This window comes from Phocoena sinus, chromosome 5 (assembly GCF_008692025.1).
Source record: "Phocoena sinus isolate mPhoSin1 chromosome 5, mPhoSin1.pri, whole genome shotgun sequence".
Classification (NCBI taxonomy): domain Eukaryota; kingdom Metazoa; phylum Chordata; class Mammalia; order Artiodactyla; family Phocoenidae; genus Phocoena; species Phocoena sinus.
In genome coordinates, this window is record NC_045767.1 from 30,431,887 (window position 1) to 30,457,371 (window position 25,485).

At 38.0% G+C, this 25,485-nt stretch overlaps 1 protein-coding gene across 3 annotated transcripts in view; it reads left to right on the forward strand.

Moving 5' to 3' along the window:
* The first annotated feature begins 3,834 nt into the window (after positions 1-3,834).
* CFI (complement factor I) overlaps positions 3,835-25,485 on the forward strand; it is a 38,760-nt gene continuing 17,109 nt past the window's right edge. For 2 of the 3 annotated variants that reach the window (XR_004350159.1, XM_032633742.1), the window contains exons 1-6: positions 3,835-4,020; positions 17,577-17,856; positions 19,671-19,824; positions 22,638-22,804; positions 23,676-23,789; positions 23,934-24,044. Coding sequence is in view for 2 of the 3 variants with exons in the window: in XM_032633742.1 (XP_032489633.1) it covers positions 3,964-4,020; positions 17,577-17,856; positions 19,671-19,824; positions 22,638-22,804; positions 23,676-23,789; positions 23,934-24,044 (883 nt within the window). In the remaining variant the exon portion in view is untranslated. Of the gene's footprint in view, positions 4,021-17,576; positions 17,857-19,670; positions 19,825-22,053; positions 22,131-22,637; positions 22,805-23,675; positions 23,790-23,933; positions 24,045-25,485 lie in introns of those variants that run through there. The other variant, XM_032633744.1, reaches the window with a different exon arrangement.

Here is a 25,485-nt window from a genome sequence, read left to right on the forward strand (position 1 = left end):
CTACTTTTTTACTTTTTGGTTTATTTACTATTGCTTATGTCTTTATTAGTTCCTTTCTATTATTTTAATTCTTTTTGTTATTTTTTTAATGGTATCCTGAGTTGCATGCTTAGTTCATTTTTTTCAGTGCTTTTTTGTTATAAAATTTTTAACATAACTTGGATATATAAATGTCTTTTTGTTTTCTTCTTTCTAAGCTTAGAAATTTCACCCCCTACCTAAGGTTTAATATTTGTTTCAATAAAATTTCTTTTAGAGGTAAGAACCTCGATTCTGATTTTAGCAATATTATAAAGTATATCAATAAGAATTTGGTCAGGAAAACCAAAACCACTATAAGTATTTTAAGTAGAAAAGAATATTGGAATATTTGCATTCTTGTGGGATGAACAACAGTATACATTTAGAATTTTTTCATAGGTCTTATGTCCCAACTTCTGCCATAATAAAGTCTGAAGAAATCTGGGTATCATGTGGACTTCTTACAAAGCATTACGTTGTTTTATTACATTAATGGCATTGCCTTAATCAGAGCAGATAAGCAGGAGGTGGCTAACATGCTGAATGCCTGGATTAGACACACGTGCTCCAGCGGTGATACATCCTGGCACATCAGTAAAATTTTAGGAAAACAGGGCTCAGAAACCTTCCAGAACATATTCTCTAAATTAAAAGATAAATTATTTTGTCTGGTACTTCATTTCACAAAGAAGGAAGCACAAACTTTAGTGACCCTTTTTGGGGATATTCCCTTTGGGGAATATTTGACTTCTGGGCAAATACTTCACACTGAAGAATAGTTCATTGGCTACCAGAGCAGGAAAGAGTTCACTAATCCAGAAGACCCTGCAGTGTTGGAGGTATCAGTGGTGGGAGAAAACATTGAGGAGTGTTTGAGGAAGACTCTGGGAGAACTACAATACAGGACCCTGGGGTTCTGGAGCAAGGCCATGCCATCTGTAGCAGAGAATTCTATTCTTTTTGAGAAACAACCTAGGCACTACTGAACCCTGGTAAATGTGGAACAACCGAACATGACACTGTGCCACCTTGTGGCAGAGATGCCCATTATGAGCTGGGTCCTAACAGACCCATGAAGTACAAAGCTGAGGAGGCCTAGCAAAAACATAAGATGAAAATGTTACATCTGGAACCAAATACAAACAGCAAAAAAGGGCACAAAGTACATGAGCAGGTGGCCCCAATTCCCCCCTTTCCCCCAAATCCAAACCGTTGCACCTGTGTTCCTCCCTCAGCTCACACCTGTGGCTCTGTGGGGACTCTGGTAATGACCAGCTAAAGGAGGAGGGAAAAGTTTGGGTTTGGTTCGCAGATGGGCTCAGTATGTAGGTACAACCTGAAAATAGCAGCTGCATTACAGCCATACTTAGTAATGGTTCTGAAAGTGGTGAAAGAAAGTCATCCCCATGGGCAGAGCTTCAGGTGGCACACCTGGCTCTCCACTTTGTGTGGAAAAATAAGTGGCCTAAGGTTAGACTATATACGGAATCACAGTTTCTAGAAGGGGAGAAACGTGGATGTACATATAGGAGTAGGGCTGAACTGTAAAAATCTTTTTATCACATGTTAACGCCCACCAGAGAACATCCACCAGAGAAAAGTAATAAATAACCAACAAAATGACTCAGCCAATTGACTATCAGACAATCAGTCATCAACCACCTCAGTACTAGCACAATGGGCACAAGAATAAAGTGGCCATGGTGGCAGAGATGGAAGATACCCATGAGGCCAACAGCATGGACCCTGAAGGTTTCTTTAGCTACTGCCATCAACCAATGTCCAATCTGACAGCAACAGAGACCAATGCTGAGCCCCCAAGATGGCACAACTCATCAAGGATACCAAGCCCCCAAGATGGCACAACTGAGCTCCCAAGATGGCACAGTTCATCAAGGATACCAGCTAGCTACTTGCTGGTAAATTGACACATTCGGTTCTTTCAGTCTTAAAAAGGCCAGTGGTACATTCTCACAGGAATAGACATAAATTGTGGGTAAGGATGTACCTCTTCTGTCTGCAGGGCCTCAGGATCATGAGCTAAAGGATTACAGAGTATTTAATCCTCCAACAGGGGATCCCGTATAACATCCTGCCGGACAAGGGAACCCACTTTATAGCAAAGGAGATGTGAGCGTGGGCCTATGACCATGCAATCCACTGGTCATATCACATACTATACCACTGTGAAGCTGGCAGCCTTATGGAGCATTGGAGTAGCCTGGTGAATGCCAAGCTGAGGTGCTACTTAAAGGCAATACTCTGTGAGGACTGGGTGCTATCCTCCAGGAAGCAGTATATGCATTGTATCCCCAACAAAGAGAAGACACAGGCCTGGGAGCCACGGAACAGAAGCATCACTTCTGATGACCACCTGGAGGCCGTGTGCTCTTGTCTCCACACTTTGTACTCTGAGGTCTGTTCCTCACAGGAAGCACACTTTTGTCCTTTGGCACAACAGGAATCCCACTGAATTATAAGGTGAACCTTCTGCCTGGTGCACACTGAGCTGCTTGTGTCTGGGGACCAGCAGGAAAGAGGAGGCGTCACCATCTTGACAGGAGTAACTGACCCTGATCCTTCGGAGGAAGTTAGGCTGCTATTATACAATGAGGGTAGGGAGAAATGTGTATGGAACCATATGAGCTGCTCAGGTGTCTCTTGTGACAGTAAAGGGATAGAAACAGCAACAATGGTTCTGAGAAGGTGAATGGTAATCAGGGGCTGGATAACTCCTGGAAGAGGTTGTGGGTCATCCCACCAGGTAAGTCACTGAGGTCAGCAGAGGTGGAAACTCAGGGTGAAGGGAATCTAGAATGGATAGGAAGGAGGCAGGGGGTGAGTATCAACTGCAGCCCCAAGGTCAACTGCAAGGGCAGGGGCTACAGTTCCCTCCCCTCCCCCTCTCCGCAACCTCCCTCTCCTAAATAATCTCTCAGGAAGAAAGGTCCCCTGCAGTTTTGAAGGAGCCGCCCTTGAAGCATAAATGGAAAGTAGGTCTAAAAGGTGCAAACGGTAGACTCTGCAAGACAGGGAGATGAGTTTCCCAGATCCGCCTTCAAGGAAGTTCTGGCTACCTGGCTGTGAAGTGTGTGGTCAGCTGACGCTTCCTTCTGACAGCAACTAACTGTCAGATCCTTCAAGGTATGCCTCAGCGACAGAGACCTGCCTCACCTAAGCGCAAGCATTTCCTGGGCAACCCTCACCAGGTGACTGAGTAAGGCAGGCAGGATCCAGCCATTTCTGCACGACCCAGGGCCACTGTGACTGGCCACTCTTGCTCCAGAGGCCCCCGTGAGCTGGGCAAGGCTTTGTCGAGCCTGCATTGCGGCCTGATTTCTCTTTCTGCTCATTCCTGCTTCTCCTTCCTTCCTTTTCCAGGAGCTGATTCCTGATAAGTATCTCACACCCCAAACTCTGTCTCACATCTGCTTCAGGAGAATCCAGACTGTTGACAGCATTTCTGCTTAGAGAAAATGATTTGATCACAGAACAACTTGTGAATGAAAGGAAGCGTTTTGGTGAGGATTTCTAATATATTCAGCATAACCTTCCATATGATGGACTTCTACTCTTACCATTTCCTAGTTTTTGTCCTTAAAGAAAAATATATAATTCTATTTTACCAAAACATAAGAACTTTCTTCTAGTGATTTCTGTCTTCTCTAGAAAACAGAACGAGGCATTGTTCAGTATCAAGGTGGGGCATCAGTTTCCTCTTCAGGAAACAGTCCCTCAGCCATTTACTGAGGCCTTTTTTGGTTTCAGTTACGGTAAAACTCTGAAATTTTGCCAAAATCTACATGAGTTCAAAAGTACAAAGCTCTTTAGGAGGCGTGCTCTTTTTAAATATTTTTTTAGAGGTTAAAAATTAAATTTCAAAAGAATATCTGAGGTGCAGACGAGTCCACAGTAGAGATACAGACCCTGATTGTCTCCAACATGAAGCCTGCTCATGCCGTTCTGTTACTTTTGTGCTTCTGCTTAAGTTTTTGTGAGGTAAGTAATTCAATATCTATGCAAACTATTTTAAGTAGATATTTCAAATACTATAAAAATACAGAAAACATCTTAAAGATACTATTTTGACTTAAGAATCACATAGTTCAGTTGCCAACAATGACAGTGTCTAGTCAGTAACAAAGATGTTAACATCTTGATGAAAGAGCTTTAAGAAATTGCTTTTTTCATATGCTATTCTCTGTGCATAGAAATTGAACTGAATGAGAATTTTACTAATATAGATCTATATTTACAGTAATTATTAAATCAGTAAACATTTATCAAGCTCCCTCTATCTATGTGCAAGGTAGAGTGCTGGGCAAATGGCAAGACTGATCTCTTCCTTCAGTAACCATTTGGTACAGTTGTAGAAAGACGATACAAGTATGCCAATGAGGAAATAAGCAAAATTTAAATAATATATGAAAACACAAGAGAAGGAACTTTTCTTCCTTTGTACCAAAAAATGGTACAAATGCTATCTGCCAAGGGACATTACGAGAGGAAAAGTCCCTTCCTGCTAGGAGGTCAGGGAGAGTTTATGGGTCAAATAGGATTTGAGCTAGGTCTATAATTCTGGATTAGATTTGATCGGTGGAGAGAAGGAAGAAGTGATTTTTCAGCCTGAAAAAGCAGCAAGTGTTATGGCAGAAAGATAGCACAGCACTGGGCTCTTCCAGATGAATAAACCTGTTTGATCAGAGTAGAGACTTTGTAGGCAACTCAAGAGATAAAACTGAAATGACAGGCTGTAGGCAGTCTGAAAGCTGATCTATTAAAGTTAGAAATGTTTAAGACATTTTAGATACTTATTGATGATTGTCTGCTTTTGTGATCAAAGAGTTTTGAAACAATTCCAAAATTTGTTTTAATGCCTGTTTATAGCAGCAAATATTTAAAGAAAACTACCTAAGAAATCAGAATTATATACTTTGTTTCTTGTAACTTCTAAAATATATATTCAATGTTTTTAGTACAGAACAAATGGAGGTAAAGTAAGTGCTTGTTGATTAAAATTGATTAAATTATTGTAGTCTATAAATGAACTATCATGTAGCCATTAAAATTGTGCTTTTATATTTATTGAAACAAAAAAGCCCTCACTAAAAATCTTATTTTTGTTAAAGAGAAAAATACACACACACACACAAATACACACATATAACTGCTTATATAAATGGCAATTTAAAATTTCATGAAGAATGTATATCGGATAAATAACAGTTGGTATCTCTGAGTAATGGGGTTGTTGGTGATTTTTATTTTATGTTTTATGCATTTATGAATTTTCAGAGTTCAGAAATTCTGTTTTATTCATTCTTTATTTTTGTTTTTTAAATACCAAATAAATATGTTACATTATAACAAGAAAAATTTGTTTTTTGAAAAAAAGATATTTCAGCCACATTTTGGATTCCTGGACAAAAAACAGGAAAAAACAAAAAAAACCTGAATATAGTAGTTTTCACTTACACAAAGGAAAAGAGCCTCTTTCTTTTACTGAAAATCATCCAACAATAAAGTTGTCTTCATTCCTTTAAGAAACAGCATTTTGAAAAGAGTTAATATCATATTTGTGAAAATTCCAGAACTTCTTAGAATATTAGTTTATAAAAGAAAATGGAATGATTTTTTTATCCCACCTGCTGAGAAATAACCATTTTAAAATGGAGGTTACCATAGAGACAACATAAATGTGTTCAAAGAAGTTTTAAAATATATCTACATTTTCAACATGAAATAAAATATGTACAGCTAGGAGAAACGTTATTTTGAAAGCTGGGAGCAGGTTTCCTTCTAGAGAATAAAAAGCCCCACTCCCTTTTTATATCAAAACATTCTGATGGACCAATTTGGAGTCCATTTTGATGGACTGATAATCCACCCATTATATATCAATGATGGGTGGATTATGTCATTGAATCAATGATGTCAATGATGGGGTGGGCTGGCAGTGGGTTAGACTTAAGTTGTTCTGAATAGTGAAATGAGAATTCTGGTTTTACTGAACCTACCCAGACAAAGAGGTAAGGGAACTTAGGAAAGGATGGGAGAGAAACTCAGAGCACAGAGGGAGTGGCTGCTGTATCAATAACCAAGGGATATTAAAGAACTGGGAAGCCAGATAGTTCAGTCAATATGGTTACCTACAGTGATAGTACTGTGCTGTGACATAATCCCTGACTGAAACCTTAAATTTTTACTTTACCCTACAAGCATATTGCAAACCTTGGTTTATATGGGTAGTATTTTGGAAGGAAAGAAGTAGGGTGATGTTCAGCAGAGTGACAAAATGCTGGAAAGAGGATATGCACAGGAGGCAACACACAATGCAGAGAGTGATGTCAGCAACCATGGCAGAGTAGGCAAATCCAAACACTTGTCCCTCCACAAAAAAATAGAAAAATCAAGCAAACTTTCAGAACCACCTTCGTCAGAACTCCAGTTATCAGAGGCCTACAGCACCCAAGTGAATGCTGAATGAAGGAAAAAGGCAATTTAAAAATGGTAGGAAAACTGTGGCATTTCTACTTGCCCTTACCCCACCCTGTTCCCAACTCAGTGGCAGTCTTAAAGATGGCAGTCCACATTCCCAGCATGGAACTCTAGTCCCTAGCTCTAAAAGGAGGAGAGCAGACTTTATTTAAAAAGAACTGTGTTTGTTCTAACCTACGCGGGGGCTACTTGAAAGACTGACACAATGTACTTGTCTTTGTTTCATCTAACTTGGAACTCAGAGTGGAAAGCCAGCAGACTGTTTCTCAAAAACATTAGAAAGCAAGCAAAAAAAACAACCTACAGCCACCTGGGACAAAAGATTACAGTTGAGACATACAATAGGGTGCCAAAGCTTGGAAGGAAAAAGTTTCAATGGGAAATTAGTGCATTCAAAAGTCCCTGTGTATACTGGGGAATTTAGAAAGCAGCACACATGCCCAGGGCAGGATGCAGCTCAGAAAACACCTAAGAAGACTCTAAACCTATATCTCCAGGCTCAGTGGAAGCATGAAGTAAAGGCTAAGACATAATTGTAAATGTCCTGGCTAAGCATTGAAGGAGTGCCCCAGCACAGAGCCAATTTGCAAACCTGGGGGAGTTTTTTTGTTGTTGTTCTCAATTTGAGAGGTTTCTTTTTCTTTCTTTCCTTTCTTTCTTTCTTTCTTTCTTTCTTCTTCCTTCCTTCCTTCCTTCCTTCCTTCCTTTCTTTCTTTCTTTCTTTCTTTCTCTCTCTCTCTCTCTCTCTCTCTTTCCCCCTCTCTCTCCCTTTCCCTTTCTCTTTCTCTCTTTCTGGTTCCTTGTTTTCAAGGAAATCTTCGTCTAAACCCTAGCTGAATGCAAGGTAAAGGAACCAAGACTTCAGGGACCACACAAGACAAAAAAACAAACTTTACAAAAACAGTTTAGAAAAGTTAGTAAACAAACAGCTACAATCTACAGAAAGCAAGGGAAGCAAACCCTGAGGAGAAGAAAGAATTTGATTTCAAGAATTACTACATTATAATATTCAAAATATCCAGTCTTCAACCCAAAATTATGAAGCATGTAATGAAACAAGAAAATATGTCCCATTCACATGAAAAATTAACAGAAATTATTTCTGAGGAAAAACTGACTTTGAACTTACCAGACAAAGACTTTAAGTCAACTATCTTAAATATGTTCAAAGAGCTAAAGGAAACCAGGAGGATGATGTATGAACAAATAGAGAATATCCATGAAGAGACAGAAATCATAAAAGGAATTAGACTGAAAAGTATAACAAAGAACTCACTAGAGGGTTTTAATAGCAGATTTGAGCAGGCAGAAGAGTAAATGAACTTGAAGATTGTTCAATTAAATTATCCAATCTGAGGAACAGAAAGAAAAAAGAATAAGAGCCTAAGAGACCTGTATGATACCATCAATATATACAAAATAGGAATCTCAGAAGGAGAAGAGAGAAAGGGTCAGAGAATATTTGAAGAAATAATAGCCAAAAACTTCTTAAGTTTGATAACAGATAATGAATCTACAGATTCAGGGTGCTTACTGGTCCCCAAAAAGATAACGCTAAGAAATCCACACCAAGACACAAAATAATGAAGTTATTAAAAGCCGAGAAACAAAACAGAAGATCTTGAAAGCAGCAAGAGAAAAGCAATTCATCATGGACAAAGGATCCTCAATAAGATTAGCAGCATCTTTCTCAGCAATAACTATAAAGGCCAGAAGACAATGGGATGACATCTTTTAAGTGCCGAAAGAAAAGAACTATCAGCCAGGAGTTCTATATCCAGCAAAGCTATCCTTTAAGAATGAAGGAGAAATTAAAACATTCTCAGGTAAACAAAAGCTGATGAAGGTGCTAGTATACCTGCTCTATAAGAAACACACTACAAGAAGAAAAAGAAAAGACAGAAGGAAGGAAGGAAGGAAGAAAGAAAGACACTACAAGAAAGGGAGTCCTTTAGGCTAAATGAAAGGACATTAGACAGTAACTTGAAGCCATATGAAGAAATAAAGAATTCCAGTAAAGGTAACTACATAGATAAAAACAAAAGCCAATGTAATTTTATTTTTGGCTTGTAACTCCTTTTTATTTCCTACACTGTTTAAAAGACAAATGTATTTAAAAATTATAAATTAACAGGCACACAATGTATAAAGATGTAACGTATAACAGTAACAACATAAAAGGGGATGGAACCGTACAGGAACAAAGTTTGTATATGCTCTTGAATCTAGGTTGGTATGAATTCAAACTAGACTGCTATAAATTTAAGATGTTAAGTATAATCCCCATGGTAACCACAAAGAAAGTATTTTTTAAATAATCAAAAAGAAAAGAAAATGAGAAAAAAATCAAAATTGTTTACTACAAAAAAATCAACTAAACATGAAAGAAGGCAGTATGGAGGTAATGACAATAAAGGTATAAGCCATACAGAAAACAAATAGCAAGATGTCAAAAGTGAGGCCTTCTTATCAGTAATTAATTTAAATGTAAAAGGATTAAGTTCTCTAATAAATAGGCATAGATTGGTAGAAAATTTTTTTAAAAAGATATAATTATATGCTATCTGTAAGACAAATTTGTGATCCAAAGACACAAATGGGTTGAAAGTGAAAGGATGCAATGGAATAAAGCTAGAAATCAGTAACAGAAGGGAAACTGGAAAATTCACAAATATGTGGAACATAAACAGCATACTCTTAACCAGTAGTCAAAGAAGAAATAATAAAGGAAATTGGAAAATACTTAGAGATGAGTGAAAACAAAATACAACATTCTAAAACATATGGGATTGGCAAAAGCAGTACTTAGAGGGAAAATTGTAGCAGTAAATACCTACATTACAAAGGAACAAAAATCTCAAATCAATAACCTACCTTTACACCTTAAAGAACTAGAAAAGAAGAGCAAACTAAATCCAAAGCTAGGAGAAGGAAGGAAGTAATAAATATTTGAATAGAAACAGAAAAAATTTTTAAAATAGTAAGACAATAAAATCAATTAAACCAAAATTTTGTTCTTTGAAAAGATCAAACAAATTGATCAAAGCAAATTGACAAACCTTAGCTAGACTGACAAAAAAACAGAGAAGATTCAAATAAATAAAATCAGAAAGTGGAGACATTATTACTGACCTTACATAAATCAAAAGAATGATAAGAGAATACTGTGAACAATTATATGCCAACAAATTAGATAACCTAGATTAATGGACAAATTACTAGAAACATACAAATTACCAAAACCAACTCAAGAAGAAATAGGAAATCTGAACAGACATGTAACAAGAGATTAAATCAGTGATTTAAAAAGAAAGGAAGAAAGAAGGGAAGAAAGAAAGAAGGAAAGAAAGAGAGAAAGAAAAGGAAGGAAGGAAGGAAGGAAAGAAAGAAGGGAGGAAGAAAAGAAAGAAAGAAAAAACTTCTATCAAAGAAATGTCCAAAACCAGATGGCTTCACCAAATAACAACACCAAATCTTCTCAAACTCTTTTGCCCACCCCACCCCCCCAAAAAGGAGAGAAAATTTACTTCCTAAATCATTCCATGAGGTCAATGTTACTCTGATACCAAAGTCAAAGATACTACAAGAAAAGGTACAAAGCAGAGATAACGGCTACCTCCTCCCCACCGCCATATAAAAAATTCCAATGGTACTGGCACAAAAACAGAAAGATAGATCAGTGGAACAGGATAGAAAGCCCAGAGATAAACCCACGCACATATGGACACCTTATCTTTGATAAAGGAGGCAGGAATGTACAGTGGAGAAAGGACAGCCTCTTCAGTAAATGGTGCTGGGAAAACTGGACAGGTACATGTAAAAGTATGAGATTAGATCACTCCCTAACACCATACACAAAAATAAGCTCAAAATGGATTAAAGACCTAAATGTAAGGCAGAAACTATCAAACTCTTAGAAGAAAACATAGGAAGAACACTCTATGACATAAATCACAGCAAGATCCTTTCTGACCCACCTCCTAGAGTAATGGAAATAAAAACAAAAATAAACAAATGGGACCTAATGAAACTTCAAAGCTTTTGCACAGCAAAGGAAACCATAACCAAGACCAAAAGACAACCCTCAGAATGGGAGAAAACATTTGCAAATGAAGCAACTGACAAAGGATTAATCTCCAAAATTTACAAGCAGCTCATGCAGCTCAATAACAAAAAAAACAAACAACCCCATCCAAAAATGGGCAGAAGACCTAAATAGACATTTCTCCAAAGAAGATATACAGAATGCCAACAAACACATGAAAGAATGCTCAACATCATTAATCATTAGAGAAATGCAAATCAAAACTACAATGAGATATCATCTCACACCAGTCAGAATGGCCATCATCAAAAAAATCTATAAACAATAAATGCTGGAGAGGGTGTGGAGAAAAGGGGACACTCTTGCACTGCTGGTGGGAATGTGAAATGGTTCAGCCACTATGGAGAACAGTATGGAGGTTCCTTAAAAAACTACAAATAGAATTACCATATGACCCAGCAATCCCACTACTGGGCATATACCCTGAGAAAACCAAAATTCAAAAAGAGTCATGTACCAAAATGTTCATTGCAGCTCTATTTACAGCCCGGGGATGGAAACAACCTAAGTGCCCATCATCGGATGAATGGATAAAGAAGATGTGGCACATATACACAATGGAATATTACTCAGCCTTAAAAAGAAATGAAATTGAGCTATTTGTAATGAGATGGATAGACCTAGAGTCTGTCATACAGAGTGAAGTAAGTCAGAAAGAAAAAGACAAATACCGTATGCTAACACATATATATGGAATTTAAGGGGAAAAAATGTCATGAAGAACCTAGGGGTAAGACAGGAATAAAGACGCAGACCTACTGGAGAACGGACTTGAGGATATGGGGAGGGGGAAGGGTGAGTTTTGACAGGGCGAGAGAGAGTCATGGACATATACACACTAACAAACGTAGTAAGGTAGATAGCTGGGGGGAAGCAGCCGCAAGGCACAGGGATATTAGCTCGGTGCTTTGTGACAGCCTGGAAGGGTGGGATGGGGAGAGTGGGAGGGAGGGAGACGCAAGAGGAAAGACATATGGGAACATATGTATATGTATAGCTGATTCACTTTGTTATAAAGCAGAAACTAACACACCATTGTAAAGCAATTATACCCCAATAAAGATATTAAAAAAAAAAAAATTCCAGATATTTCCAGTATTCTTCATTCCTGCATGTAGCTACAGATTTTCATCTAGGATAATTTCCCTTCTGCTTGAAGGACTTCTTTTTTTTTTTAACATTTCTTGTAGTGCAGATACACTGGTGATTAGTTCTTTCAACTCTTGTATGTCTAAAATGGTTGTTATTTTGCTTTAATTTTCAAGTGATATTTTTGCTGGGTATAGAATTATAGTTGACAGGGTTTTTTTCTGGTATTTTTTAAATGCTGCTTCACTGTCTTCTCACTTGCATGAGACCTCTGTTGTCACCCTTACCTTTGTGCCTTTGCACATGGGTCGTTTTCTTTGGCTGTTTTAAAGATTTTCTCACTGTTGTTATTTGAGCAATTTGAGATGATGTGCCTTGGTGGAGTTCCTTCATGTTTCTTCTGCTTGGGATTCATTAAGTTTATTGAATCTGTGGATTTATAATTTTTATCAAATTTGGAAAAGTTTCAGCCATTATTTCTTCGAATAACATTTTTGTTCCCATCTCATTCTCATCTCCTGTGGAACTCCAATTACACATATACTACGTATACTAACACCACTTGACCTGTCCCACAGCTCACTCATACCCTGTTCTTTTTAAAAAATTCTCATTACTTCCACATTTCATTCTGGATAGTTTTCTATTAATAAATCTTTAGGTTTGTTAATCTCTGCAATGTCCTATCTGTTGTTAGTTCCATCCAGTGTATTTTTTATCTCAGATATTGTTATTTTCATCCCTAGAAGTTCAATTTGGATCTCTTATATATTTTTCTTGTCTCTACTTTTTGAACATATGGAATACAGTTATAATAAATATTATAATATACTTGCCTGCAAATTCTGACATCTATATTAAGGATTCTGGGTAAATTTCAATCAATTTAATTTTTCTCCTCACTGTGGGTCATATTTTCCTGTATTTTTGCATGCCTGTATTTTTTATTGGATGCCAGCTATTAGGAATATTATCCTGTTAAATACTGGGTATTTTTGTATTCCTATACATATTCTTGAGCTTTGTTCTGAGATGCAGTTAAGTTACTTGAAAACAGTTTGATCCTTTCAGGTCTTGCTTTTGAGCATTCATAGGTAGGACCAGAACAATGCTCAGTCTAGGACTATTTGTTGCATACTACTGAGGCAAGATCCTTCTTTGTACTCCTTCCAATGCCCCATGAATAATGAAATTTTCCAGTCTGAATGTTGAGAACAAGCACTATTCATGGCACTGTTTGAGCGTGGGCCCTGTTACCTTGATTTCTATTGGGTGGTTCTTTCCCCAGTCTCTGGTAGTTTCTTCACATTTGGGTGCTGATAAATACTCAGCTGAACAATTAAAAGGGGATCGTCTACAGAGCTACAAAGTTCTCTCTCTATGCCACTTACTTGTTTCCAGTACTTTATTCTGTGAAGTATAGCTGCCTTGGTCTCCCAAGACTCTCACCTTTGTCTCCTCAAGAAGTCCCTTGGGCTCAGCTCAAGTTCCTCCTCTCTGCACCACAGTCTGGGAACTCTCTGAAGGAAATCACATGGAACAGCTGTGGGGCTCACCTAACTCATTTGTTTCTTTAGTCTCAGAGATCTCTACTCTTCATTGCCTGATGTCCAGTGTCTTGAAAATCACTGTCGCCTGTATTTTGTCCATTTCTTGATTGGTTTAGGCTGAGTAAGAACTAGGGTAGCTTTGGTACCCTTATAAGTCTATCTTGACTAGAAACAGAAGAATTCCCATTTAATTTTAATAATTTTAATTTAAATATCCTCTTTTGGTTAGTGGCTATTTTATTAGATGGCACTATTAACAATTGCTGGGGTTGCTGAGGTTGAGTTTTTAAAATACAAATGTAAACTTCAAATGAGCACTTTTTAAAACTTATTCTTTAATAGACATTGTATTAAAAATGGAAGTTAATTCAGCCAACTTTCAGTTCTACCCTGACATAGGCAGTCTCATATGTATTATGCATTGGAATTGTTCAAATTCGTTTCAAGTATAGTTCATCTTCAAACTCTATGTTCTTACGTTTTCCTGAATTTATAATAGATTCAAAATAAAGTGTTGTCACAGCGATTATAAGAATGAATAAACAAAAAAAGTTGAGTTTTTCAGTTTTGTCATTCTAATGGCCATTTGGAATTTTTGTTTTCAAAATATAAAATAGTGAAAACAATGCAGCCTGAAAGGTGTAATATTTTTGTTTGCTGAGTGCAAACAGTAGTTCATACAGGAAATATTTTACCTAATATTAGGTAAAATATCAGATTAGGTAAAGATACTGATACTATTCAGTATCTTTAAAATGAAATTTATTATTTTTATTAATATATTTAATTATTCTTAAACTGTAATATTATTATTCATTACTGCAACAGGCCTATATATAGGTATAGTTTTTCCTTTTTCATTAAGTATATGAATGTAATTTAAAATATTTTTCTAGTACTTTTTTCCTTATTTGTACTGTACTATGAATTTTACTTTTTACTTTTTTATTTTTTACAAGCATGATTTTGTATATATTTATATATGAAATTTCAATAAAAGAAAATATTTGCTGTTTAAATTTTTCTCTATAATTTATTATTGATTTCTTTCATCATTTTTACTGAAAATAATTTTGTTCTATAGGGGGGTTGTTTAAAAAGTACCTGTTGTTTAAAAATATACTAGGCTTGGGACTTACCTGGTAGTACAGTGGTTAAGAATCCGCCTGCCAATGCAGGTGACATGCGGGGTTTGTGTCCTGCTCTGGGAAGATCCCACATGCCGCGGAGCAACTAAGCCCGTTTGCCACAACTACTGAGCCTGTGCTCTAGAGCCCGTGAGCCACAACTACTGAGCCCACATACCACAACTACTGAAGCCCATGCGCCTAGAGCCCATGCTCCTAAAATCTTCAGCTCCTAAAATGTAAAATTCTCCTCAGTGTTCTCTTTTTGTTTTTGTTTTTCACCATTCATTCAATGAATACCAGGCCCACCATGCCCCTGAAGAAAGTCTGAGCCAGGAGAAAGGACCTTTCAACTGAAATGAAAGTCAGAGTCTAAATGATTACCCAGAACTGGACATTGTAGTATATGACTGTTATATATGACTGTTCCTGGGACCAAAATTCTTTTAATCTTTCATTTTTGCTCTAATCTAAGAGTGACTGAAAACTTGATGGCACTTGCCCAAGTTTCTTTCTAAAGATCAAGGAAAAACGACACCTCAGAAAGGAATAAATTTGGGGAAAAAAATCAAGTTTTTTCGCTTGCACCCAATTAGAGTATTGCTCTTTCAGTAGAAAGGCGATACGTAAAAGCCGACAGTCCCAGCTGTCAGGGCACTTAAATTTTGTCAGTGGAAGACACAGGAGCTAAGTAACTACAAAACTGTCAACTCTAATAAGTACTACAAAAGAGGTACATGGAACCATGAAAAGTATGTAATTACTAGATTTTATTCTAGATCAGTGTGTCAAAAACCAGTGTAGTTAATGGCAAATTTGTCAAACTTCCTGGCTATTTGATAAAGTTTACTGAAAAGCATGTTGGATAGAATGACTTTCACAGCTTTTGCAAATTTGTGTGGTTTTTAAATGACTGGTTTTTATTTGTCTTCATCATAGCCCTTAAAGATCGTTCAATTTGTTTCTGCCCCAGCTTGCTGTTAACTGCAGCTGGAGGGCACTGAGCAAGGTGGGGGGGGGGCGTGTTATGGCTGGAGGCTGGGGAGACTGGACCAAAGGATGCCCATCCTCCAAAGGGGGGTGTTTAGGGGACAGAGAGAGAGCCTTGACTTTCCACAACTGGCTTTTGACCCAGTTGACCTATTCCCAGCCTTCATTGTATTTCCTCTGGATTCCTGCAGGTCTAATTGGCCTCCTGTCTGTCTGATCTGATCTCCAGAAAGATCTTCCTCAAATGCAAATTTGCTCCACTGTTTAGTCTCTCAGTGGCTCCCTGTTCTTGCTGTTCTTGTTCTCACAGTCCTGTCCGGAGCACCTCCCACCACCCTTGCCAGCTGACTCCTCAGTGCTCTCAGTGCTCATCCCAGACATCAGCTCTTCTTGGAGATGTTCTCAAGCCTCCTAGTCAGGCCGTGGGACCGCTGTCCTAATGGCATCCCCGGCCCACGTCTACCAGAGAGACTGTCAGTCAAGCTTGCCTGTCTCTCTTCTGGTTGGTGTACTCCTTAGGCAGGGATTTTTATCCCTCTGACCCTAGCCTCAGGCAGTTCCCTGGCACAGAGTGGTGCTTACTAAATCATTTAGTGAATTCATTGATGAATGAGAGAATCGTCTGTTTTCCAAGCTTCAGACACACATTTCCCTTTTCTACAAAATATCTCCAAATGCACATCCTTCAGGCATATCAGAATCAACAGGTCCCAAGCCAAACTCATAATTCTCTACCTTAACTTAATATCTATATTGATTAATGGCATTATACATCCTTACTAACACTCAGCCTCAAAATCTAGTTCTACTATCAACCCCTACATGCATTAAATTGTTCAGTCCTCTTGCTTTTGCTTGTTCAAGTGTCTTTCCAAATCATTTTCTTGCTCCACTCCTGCTTCCTCTTCCTCCCCAGTTTCCTAACCAATGACTATCCCAGTTGAAGCACACAAGCCCATCACTTGGGACTGCTCACGATTCCCTAAATACATTGTGCACCATTCCTCCTGTGTTTTGCTAGCACCTACCCTCTGCTAACACCTGACCTTCCTCACCTTGCTCAGATGCCCCATGAGGCTGTTTAAAATGCCCCTGGAGGGAATTCCCTGGCGGTCCAGTGGTTAAGACTCTGTGCTTCCACTGCAGGGAGCACGGGTTCAATCCCTAGTTGGGATACCTGATACTGCATGCCACAGGGGGCAGCCAAAAAAAAAAAATGCCCCCGGAAATACTTGTTCTCTCGCACTCTGGATCTCCAAGAATACTGTACCTTATTTGTATGACTGTTATATCACTTACCCCAGTTATTATGCATGTTTCTGTCTTATTGTCTAGATATCAAGCCCTTGGAAGACAGAGTCCATGTCATGTTCATCTTAGCAGGATTTTGCACAAAATAGGAGTTTAGCAAATGGTTTTGCATTTATTAATAGAATTAATCAATTTCATTCCTCAATTCATTCCATGAGACCATAATTACCACCAAATTTTCTACTCCTTAACATAACTGTTGAGATTCATTGATTTCTTCAAAGGCAGAATTTTATGTTGGCTTTTGAATAATAATAGCTCCCACTGATTTCATGCCTAGTACCTGCCAACCATTATACACATTTTATTTCTAATGCTTACAATAACCTTGCAAAATAGAAGGAAACATTTTACAGATGAGGAAACATGTTTCATGAGGGTAAGTAACTTGCTCAAGGCCATATAAGTGCCCAAGTTGAGACTAGAAGCCAGGGTTGTTTGATTCTAAAAACCACAAGACCACATTACCCTCATCTATACTGTGGGGTATATGAGTCTGTTTTGTTCCTTTCCTTCATGTATTCATCTTTTCTTTTTTAATGTGCCATAATATACCTAAATAATGTCCTGATAACATATGTTTAGACTATTTTTCTATTTTTAATAAATTCCAGGAAGGGGAAGCTTTTGGTACACAGCATCTGAAGAAGGTTATATCAACATTTATTTCCATGATTTGAGTTTAAAAATTATCTGTCACGCTTCCCTTATCAGCACAGAGAATTATCACTGATGAAACATGTCTTATACTGTATGCATTTCTTTGGGATGGTGATACTGATGAATCTGAATACCCATGTATCACTGGTCATTTGTAGCTCATGTATTCATCTTTAAAAAGATTTTAGTTTGTTGCTAAGCTAATGTTTATTTTGTGCTTTATAGTCCACTTCAACATCAGACACATCTCAAGAGGATCTCGTGGAGAAAAAGTGCTTAACTGAAAAACACACATGTCTCTCCTGCAATAAAGTCTTCTGCCAACCATGGCAGAAATGCATCGACGGGACCTGTGTTTGTAAACTTCCTTATCAGTGCCCAAAGAATGGTACCAGGGTGTGTTCAGTTAATGGGAAAAGCTACCCAACTTACTGTCAGCAAAAGAGTTTTGAATGTCTTCGTCCAGAGGCAAAGTTTTTAAAAACAGGAACATGCACAGGTGAAGGTAGGAAAAGCCTAGTTTATTTTGTAAGAAAATTGTCTACTATATTTTCTATTAGAAAATACTTTTCCTATGAAATGTTATGAGGACAACTCAAAATTCTTCTCTAGACCCTCACTAGTAACTGGGGTGATAACTAAAGAAATTAGGGGATCATCAGAATCTAGCCAGACCTTGAGTCTAGAGCATGAGGCCCTGAGGCTGGTCCTTCCCCTCAGTGCCTATGCCACTCTCTGCTGTCCAGCCCTTCAAAATTATCCCCACTCTCACTTCTGCTTGGCTAAAGGGATTATTCCCAGAGCTGTTGAGTTGGTTCAGAACCCAGTGAAAAGGGCTTTGCATGAGACTGGTACTGATATGGAACCCTTTTGAACCCCAGCCCCAATAATTTCTTCCAGCATCCATCCCACGAGTCCCTACCCCTTTCCCTAGCCCCAACCCATCAGTCCTGATCCAAGGTTTAGCTCAGGCCATTGCTGGCCTAGGATATACTCCAACCTAGCAAACTTGGCACATCAGAGAGCTTGTCAAGACTTCATCCAGGTGCCTAATGTAGTGAGGAGGTCTGGGACCCTAATATGTAGGTTAGCAGAGTGCTTAAGATTTAAGGGTCTCACTGTCAGTCAGATTTAGTTGTAAGCCCCACCTCAATTACTGCAAACTCTGTGGCCTCTCTGGAATGCAGTTTTCACATCTGTAAAATGTGAGTAACAGTAGTTCCTAACTCATAAGACTCTTGTGAAAATTAAATAACATGATGTATGTAAAGCTCTGTGACTAGTACACAGAGAGAGCTCATGAAATTTTAGCTATGACAGCAAACCTTAAGCTCGTTGTCTTCTGATATGAATTATCACAGACATTTCATGAATTTACAGAAGAATGGTTAAAACGTTCTTTTTAGAGTTACCATGTTGTATGCCAGCACACAGTAGCCCAAATATTTTTGTATTGCTGAGTTAAGATGTTAAGGTACTGTGGAAGAGGAAGAAGAAAGTTCCGTGATTGAGTCCATCTCTCTTACTTGTTGGAGAGGACGAAAGCAACTGTGGAGATTATTTTGTCAGGGTCAGACTTCTGTTCTCTTGAGGAATGAAATGTCTTAAATATATGAGAATACATAAACCTTTCTTACATTTTCATTATTTGCTTGGCTAACTTTTAAGAGCACGGATTTTGGAGTCAGATCAATATAGCAGGTTCAGATTCCTGGCTTCAGTCCTTGAGCAAGTAACTTAATCTCATGTATAAAAATGGATAAACTTAGATTCCTCATGTGTAAAAATAGGGATAAATATCACCCTAATCTTCATAGGGTTGATATGAGGATTTTATAGTACTTTTTTTACAACTGGGTAGCACAACCACTGACACATAATAAGCCCTCATAAAATGATTGCTTACCATTGGTTAAAATCTTCATGGTGGGTCTTCCCTGGTGGCGTAGTGGTTAAGAATCCGCCTGCCAATGCAGGGGACACGGGTTCAACCCCTGGTCCGGGAAGATCCCACATGCTGCGGAGCAACTAAGCCCGCGAGCCACAACTACTGAAGCCCGTGCACCTAGAGCCCGTGCTTTGCAACAAGAGAAGCCACCGCAATGAGAAGCCTGCGCACCGCAACGAAGAGTAGCCACCGCTCACCACAACTAGAGAAAGCCCATGCCCAGCGACGAAGACCCAACGCAGCCAAAACAAGAAAAAAATCTTTATGGTGTTCAAAGTTAATTAGAAATTGTGTATTTTATTACTTTAGAGACTTAATCAAGAGGAGGAAGAGTGCCTGAATATTGCTTATTCTTTTTTTTTTAATTTTAGAAGAATTTAGTGTTTCCTTGGAGAATGAAAAAGGACATTCAGAAGGAATTGTTGAAGTAAAACTTGTAGACCAAGATAAAAAAATGTTTGTGTGTGGAAAAAGCTGGAGCATTACACAGGCCAACGTGGCCTGCCTTGACCTTGGATTTCCACTGTGAGTGCTTCGTGTCACTGAATTTCCCCAGGGCTGATTTGATTATTCCAACTTTTTTTTTATTTTTTGATTACCCTATCTTTTCTGTGTCTCAACTTCCTCAACTGTAACCTGAGCATATTAACTGCCTGTCATGAGGATGAAGTTTGTTTATGCTCAACTAGCACTTAGAACACTGCTGAGCACCCCAAAGTTTGCTCAGGTATCTGGATGCAATCCTTTGCCCATCTGTAGACTTGCAAATACATTCATCATCATCTCTATTCACCTATGATTACGTCCACTCCTTCATACCTAATGTTGTTTATTATATGCCTTCTCTCTTTTTTTTTCTCGACCTTGCAGAGATGTGTCTATTTGATTAGTGTTTCTGATTTTTGTATTTGTAAATTTTCTTTTGTTTCTTTATTTTCATTAACTTTTATCTTTGGCTCTCTCTCTTCTTTTCCCTATTGTATTTTTTCTAATTCTGTTAGTTTTTCTTATTTTCTAATGTAAGCATTTAAGGTACAAATTTCCCTCTAGGTAATGCTTCATCTGCATGCCATAACCCTCTATAAGTGGATATTTTATTGTTCAGTTCAAAATATTTTCTCATTTTCAATATAATTTCTTCTTTGACTCATACATAATTTAGAAGTTCTGTTTTTTACATTCCTAATGAGTATATTAGTTCGCTTTTGGTTAACTTTTTTATATAGATTTACCATTTAAGTTTATTGTGGAGAGAGAATGTCTCCATATGATGACAATTGTTTAAGTATGTTTTTGAGACTTGCTTTGTACTGAGTATATTTTAAATGCTTCATGTGCAGGGTTTCTGCATAATAGATGTGTTATCCATTAGAAAGCTTGTTGATTGCTTTATCAAATATTTTCCCATTTATTTACTTACAAGTTTTCTATGCTTTTATCTTTTAAGTGTGTCCCTTATAAACAACACATATCTAGATTTTTTAAAAATACAATATGACAATAACTGTCTGAAGAGTTTAGTCCATTTACATTATTGTGATTATTTACACTGTTGAATTTATTTTTCCTGTCTTGTTTTGGGCTTATTAGTTACCCTGCTTTTTCTGTCCTCTTGTTTCTTCCTTTTTAAATTTCTATTAGGTTAATAAAGCTGCTGTTGTTGTTTCTTAATCTTCTCCTTTTTCTTCCTCTAATTTGTTTGAAAATTATATACATCCTATTTCTATTCCTTTAGCGGTTATCTTTACATTTATACTATGAACCCTTAACTTAGAAAGTCCTTGGCCTCGTCAGGAATAATATCAGTACAAAGAATGGCATTACCATGTCAAGTTTCCAGTATTTTGTTCAACCTTATTTTTATATATTCCTGAAGTTAATTGCTATCATTATATAATAAGCAATTATCATTACTTTTGTTCAGTCAGTGCTTACTCAGATGTACTTCATGTTTACCAACTTCCTGGTTTGTTGTTGCTCCTTTCATCTCACTTCTTTGTTCTGGCTTCAATTTTCTTCTTCCTAAACCACATCCGCTAGTAGTTCATTAGTGAGAGTCTCTTATGATTAAATTGAGCCATAGAGTATTTCTTATTTTCGACAGTTTGTGACCTACAACCTGTGATTCAACCTAATGGCAAACTCTCTCACTCTTTGATCTCCCAATTTTTGTTCTTATATTTTGTATAAGCTCATGAACAGACTTCTCTGATTTTAGCCAGTGGGTATTTCCCTTAATTCCTTAAGAGCTCATTGAGGACATTTATCTAGTACTTTTAGATATTTATAGGTTGAGAGGTTTTACAGATTATTCACATGTCAGATTGCCCCAAATGGCTCCCATCTGTTCTCATATTTCGATGTGGTTTGGCACAGTTTCATGACCACTATATCTTCATTATGGATCTGAACTTCTTTGTTCCATTTAATTGCTCTCTTTTTCCCTTTCATTGTAATTTATCTGATATTTATATTGCCATTACTGCTTAATTTTTGTTTACATTTGCCTGATGCATCTTTGCTCAACCTTTTATTTTTAACCCATTTTCCCCATTAACTTCTAGAGAAAAACAGGGAGCAATTGAATGTTCTGGAAGAATAGCTCACTGTAACTCATCATCTCTAGGATATCGGGTCACTGAGGTAGCCTCTTAGCTACACAAATTCTGAACAGACTGAGAAGTCCAAGCAATGGCACATAGATGTCAAAATATCACTTAATACTGTCAAGACTGAATTGACGATGTAGCTTAGCGTAAAAGCAAAATGGACCTGCTAGAATCAAACTAACTGAAACCTCCCTGATCCCAGGCAACAATGGGGACAACCAGGTAAGACTTACAGCATTCGGCAGGTGAAGAGGACCCAAAAGGAAAAAATGGAAGAGCTGGGCTGACCTTCCCTGGTTTACATTTCCAAAATTCCCTGATAAAATTAATCCACTCCCTTCCTGGAGAGAACAGGAGTTAAGCCGTAGAGCGAGGCCAAGAATGACACATCTCAGGTTGGAAAGAAATCAGCAGTGTGGACGAAGAGGCATTCCTCCTTAACAAGAAAACAGAGGAGAGGAACCAATATTTGTGGGTGCTTGCCATGTTTTGAACTTTGGCCAGTCAGTTTAAACTGATTGTTTTAGTTAATCTTTGCAAAACTCAATGAGGTAGTTATATTCCCTGTTACAGGTGAAGATATTGAAGCTTAGAGAATTTAAGCATATTGCCCAATCTATCACCCTTATGTAGAAAATAAGAGGAAATAGTCCTTTACCTCCTACAGCAAAGTTATAAATACAAAGTACTAATTATTCTACCTTACTGTTTCATTTATTTGACTTGCAGAGGTGCTCTTGATACTCAAAGCAGAGATCGTCATATAAATCCCACTGAATGTCTACATGTGCGTTGTCGAGGATTTGAGACCAGTTTGGCTGAATGTACTTTTACTAAGGGACTAACTAACAGTTCCGAGGGTTTGGCTGGTGTGGTGTGTTATACAGGGAGTGAAGGTTAGTGGAGAACTGGCCTGATATTTTCCCTTCCTTCAAAGTTGTTTATTTCACGTCAAGTCTGTAGTAAACAAACAAATTACAGATACCCTCTTGCCAGGCAAACACAATGGCAAAATCATATTTTGGGTTTTAGAGCCGAAATGGGTGCTTTTCCCCTATTATACCTTTTTTGCCATTCAAATATTACTTCTATCCAGGTTCCTATATGGGAAGTAAAGTTGCTTGACTCCCCTTTGATTCCTTGAATATATGGATTAAAGTTGATGTAGCAAACACAAGTTAATAAAACATTAGAAGAAACTCAGCATCTCCCTCGAGAGGTCCGGCCGATTACACATTCCTTTAAAATGGTTAAGTGACCACATCTGTGCCTCAGGCAATCATTGCCACTTTTCTCCTTCATCCTGACCTTGGAATATTTTTGCCGTATATACAGTATTAAAGACCAAAGCCTTTTTTGGTGCTAAAAAATAAGTACCATCAAATGTAAACAGCACTGCCAAGTAAGCCTCAGGATGGGGGTGGGGGATAAAGTAGTAGCGTGAAAGGAATGGATGAGCGCCAGAGTTCGCCAGTGTCAGCAAGGGCTCCTGATTCCCGAAACCCCCTGCCCCATCTCAGCGAGCAGAGACCTCCACAATGAATGCTGGTTTTCAGAGATTATAAAAGGGCATCCACAAGACAGCTTTGGCGTTTAGTTTCCTTATTAATCGTATATGCTATGTCAATGCTACCACCCATACATTTTATATCATTTTTTATTTGTGCCTGGTTTTATCTTCAGGTCCCCATTAATCCAAACATGTGATAAAGATGTCACCCCACAACTCCACAGATAAATTTCACAAAGATAATTCCTACTTTACAGTTTCTCCAACAAACGACTCCTTTCAGTGTGTGAATGGGAAACACATTCCTCAGAAGAAGGCCTGTGATGGTGTCAATGATTGTGGAGACCAGAGTGATGAGTTGTGCTGTAAAGGTAGAGATGAATCTAGCCTTTAAACTCTCAAAAGCATTCTTTTGACTAAGAAAGTAGAAGCAACTTTACCATTGAATTAAGATTCCATCTCATTCCATTTTAAGAATGAAAAAACACACCCCTCTTGTATTTATGTTTGCACAGAGTGCCGAGGTGAAAGTTTTTTCTGTAAATCGGGTGTTTGTATTCCAAAGCAGTATAAGTGCAATGGTGAGGTGGACTGCATTACTGGAGAAGATGAAATTGGTTGTGAAGGTAATTTAAAGTTTCATGGTTACTGTTTTTCATTATTTGACCCAGGGGTTTCAGCAGGCTTTGTAATTCTTGCCTAGAGCCAGTTCGTCAATAGGGACTATAAAATGGCAATTTCATTTTTTAAAATTTTTATTGAAGTATAATTAATTTACAATGCTGTGTTAGTTTTAGGTGTACAGCACAGTGACATATATATATATATATATATTATATATATATCTATATATATTCTTTGTCAGATTCTTTTCCCTTATAGGTTATTACAAAATATTGAGTAGAGTTCCCTGTGCTATACAGTAGGTCACTTGTTGGTTATCCATTTTATATATAGTAGTGTGTACATGTTAACTCCTAATTTATTCTCTCCCCCCTTCTCTTTAAAAATGGCAATTTCTAACTCAACATTTCCTTCTGCACTTTATTAACTGGAATTCTATAGAGAAGAACTATTTTGTTTTCACGAAATTCAGTTCATCGTAGAAAGGCAGAATGATATAATTCTTTCCCTTTACTTACCAAGTTTCAAAGCAATGAGTAGGTGCCCTTTGCTTGTTGGTGCTCATTGGAAAACCTCCAAAGGTGGAAAATATTTACTAGGTACCTACTGTGTCCCCCACAGACTGACTTCCTGCTCCCATTGATGCTTTCTGGAGGAAACATCTCCCTAAGTTAATACATTCATTCATCTACTCAACGGATATTTATTAAGTTCTTACTATGTGTGCCAGGTCCTGTTCCAGATGCTGGGTTACAATAGTGAATAATATTTCAAAATCCCTGCCCCCTCATGGATCTTATATTCTAGTGGAGGAAGAGAAACAATAGAGAAATAAGTAAAAATATCTAGTAAAATAATAAGTACTAAGAAAAAAAATAAAGCAAGCAAGGAAGATGTCAAATGCCCCGGGGAGGGGGCTAGCAGTAAGTTCTGAAACTTTTAGGTAAGGCAGCTTGGGAAGGCTCACTCACTATTACTTTTAGGCAAAGCGCCGAAGGAAAAGATGGAGCCAGCCATGCAGATGTCTGCAGAAGAGTATTCTAGGCAGAGGCAACAACCAGTGCAGTGTTCCTAAGACAGGACGATTCCAGTATGTTTGAGAGCCAATCAGCAAGGAGGCTAGTGTGGTGGGTGTTCCAGGTGGGGTGGTGGGTTAGAAGACAAGCAGTGGAGAGGTTGGAGCGGTGCTTGGGTGGAAGATCAAGGCAGATCCAGTGAGGCCTGTTAGTGAGTGAAATTGGGTCTTAAGCAGAGGAACGGCATGATCTGACTTACATTTTAAATCACGATTACCCTGGCTGCTGGGTGGGTGGGGAATAGGCTGTATGAGGGCGAGGGGCAAAGCACGGCAACCAGGGAGGAAGCTACTGCAATAATCCAGGGAAGAGATGATAGTGACTAGGATAAGTTGGTAGGAATGGAAATGATGAGAAGCAGTCAGAT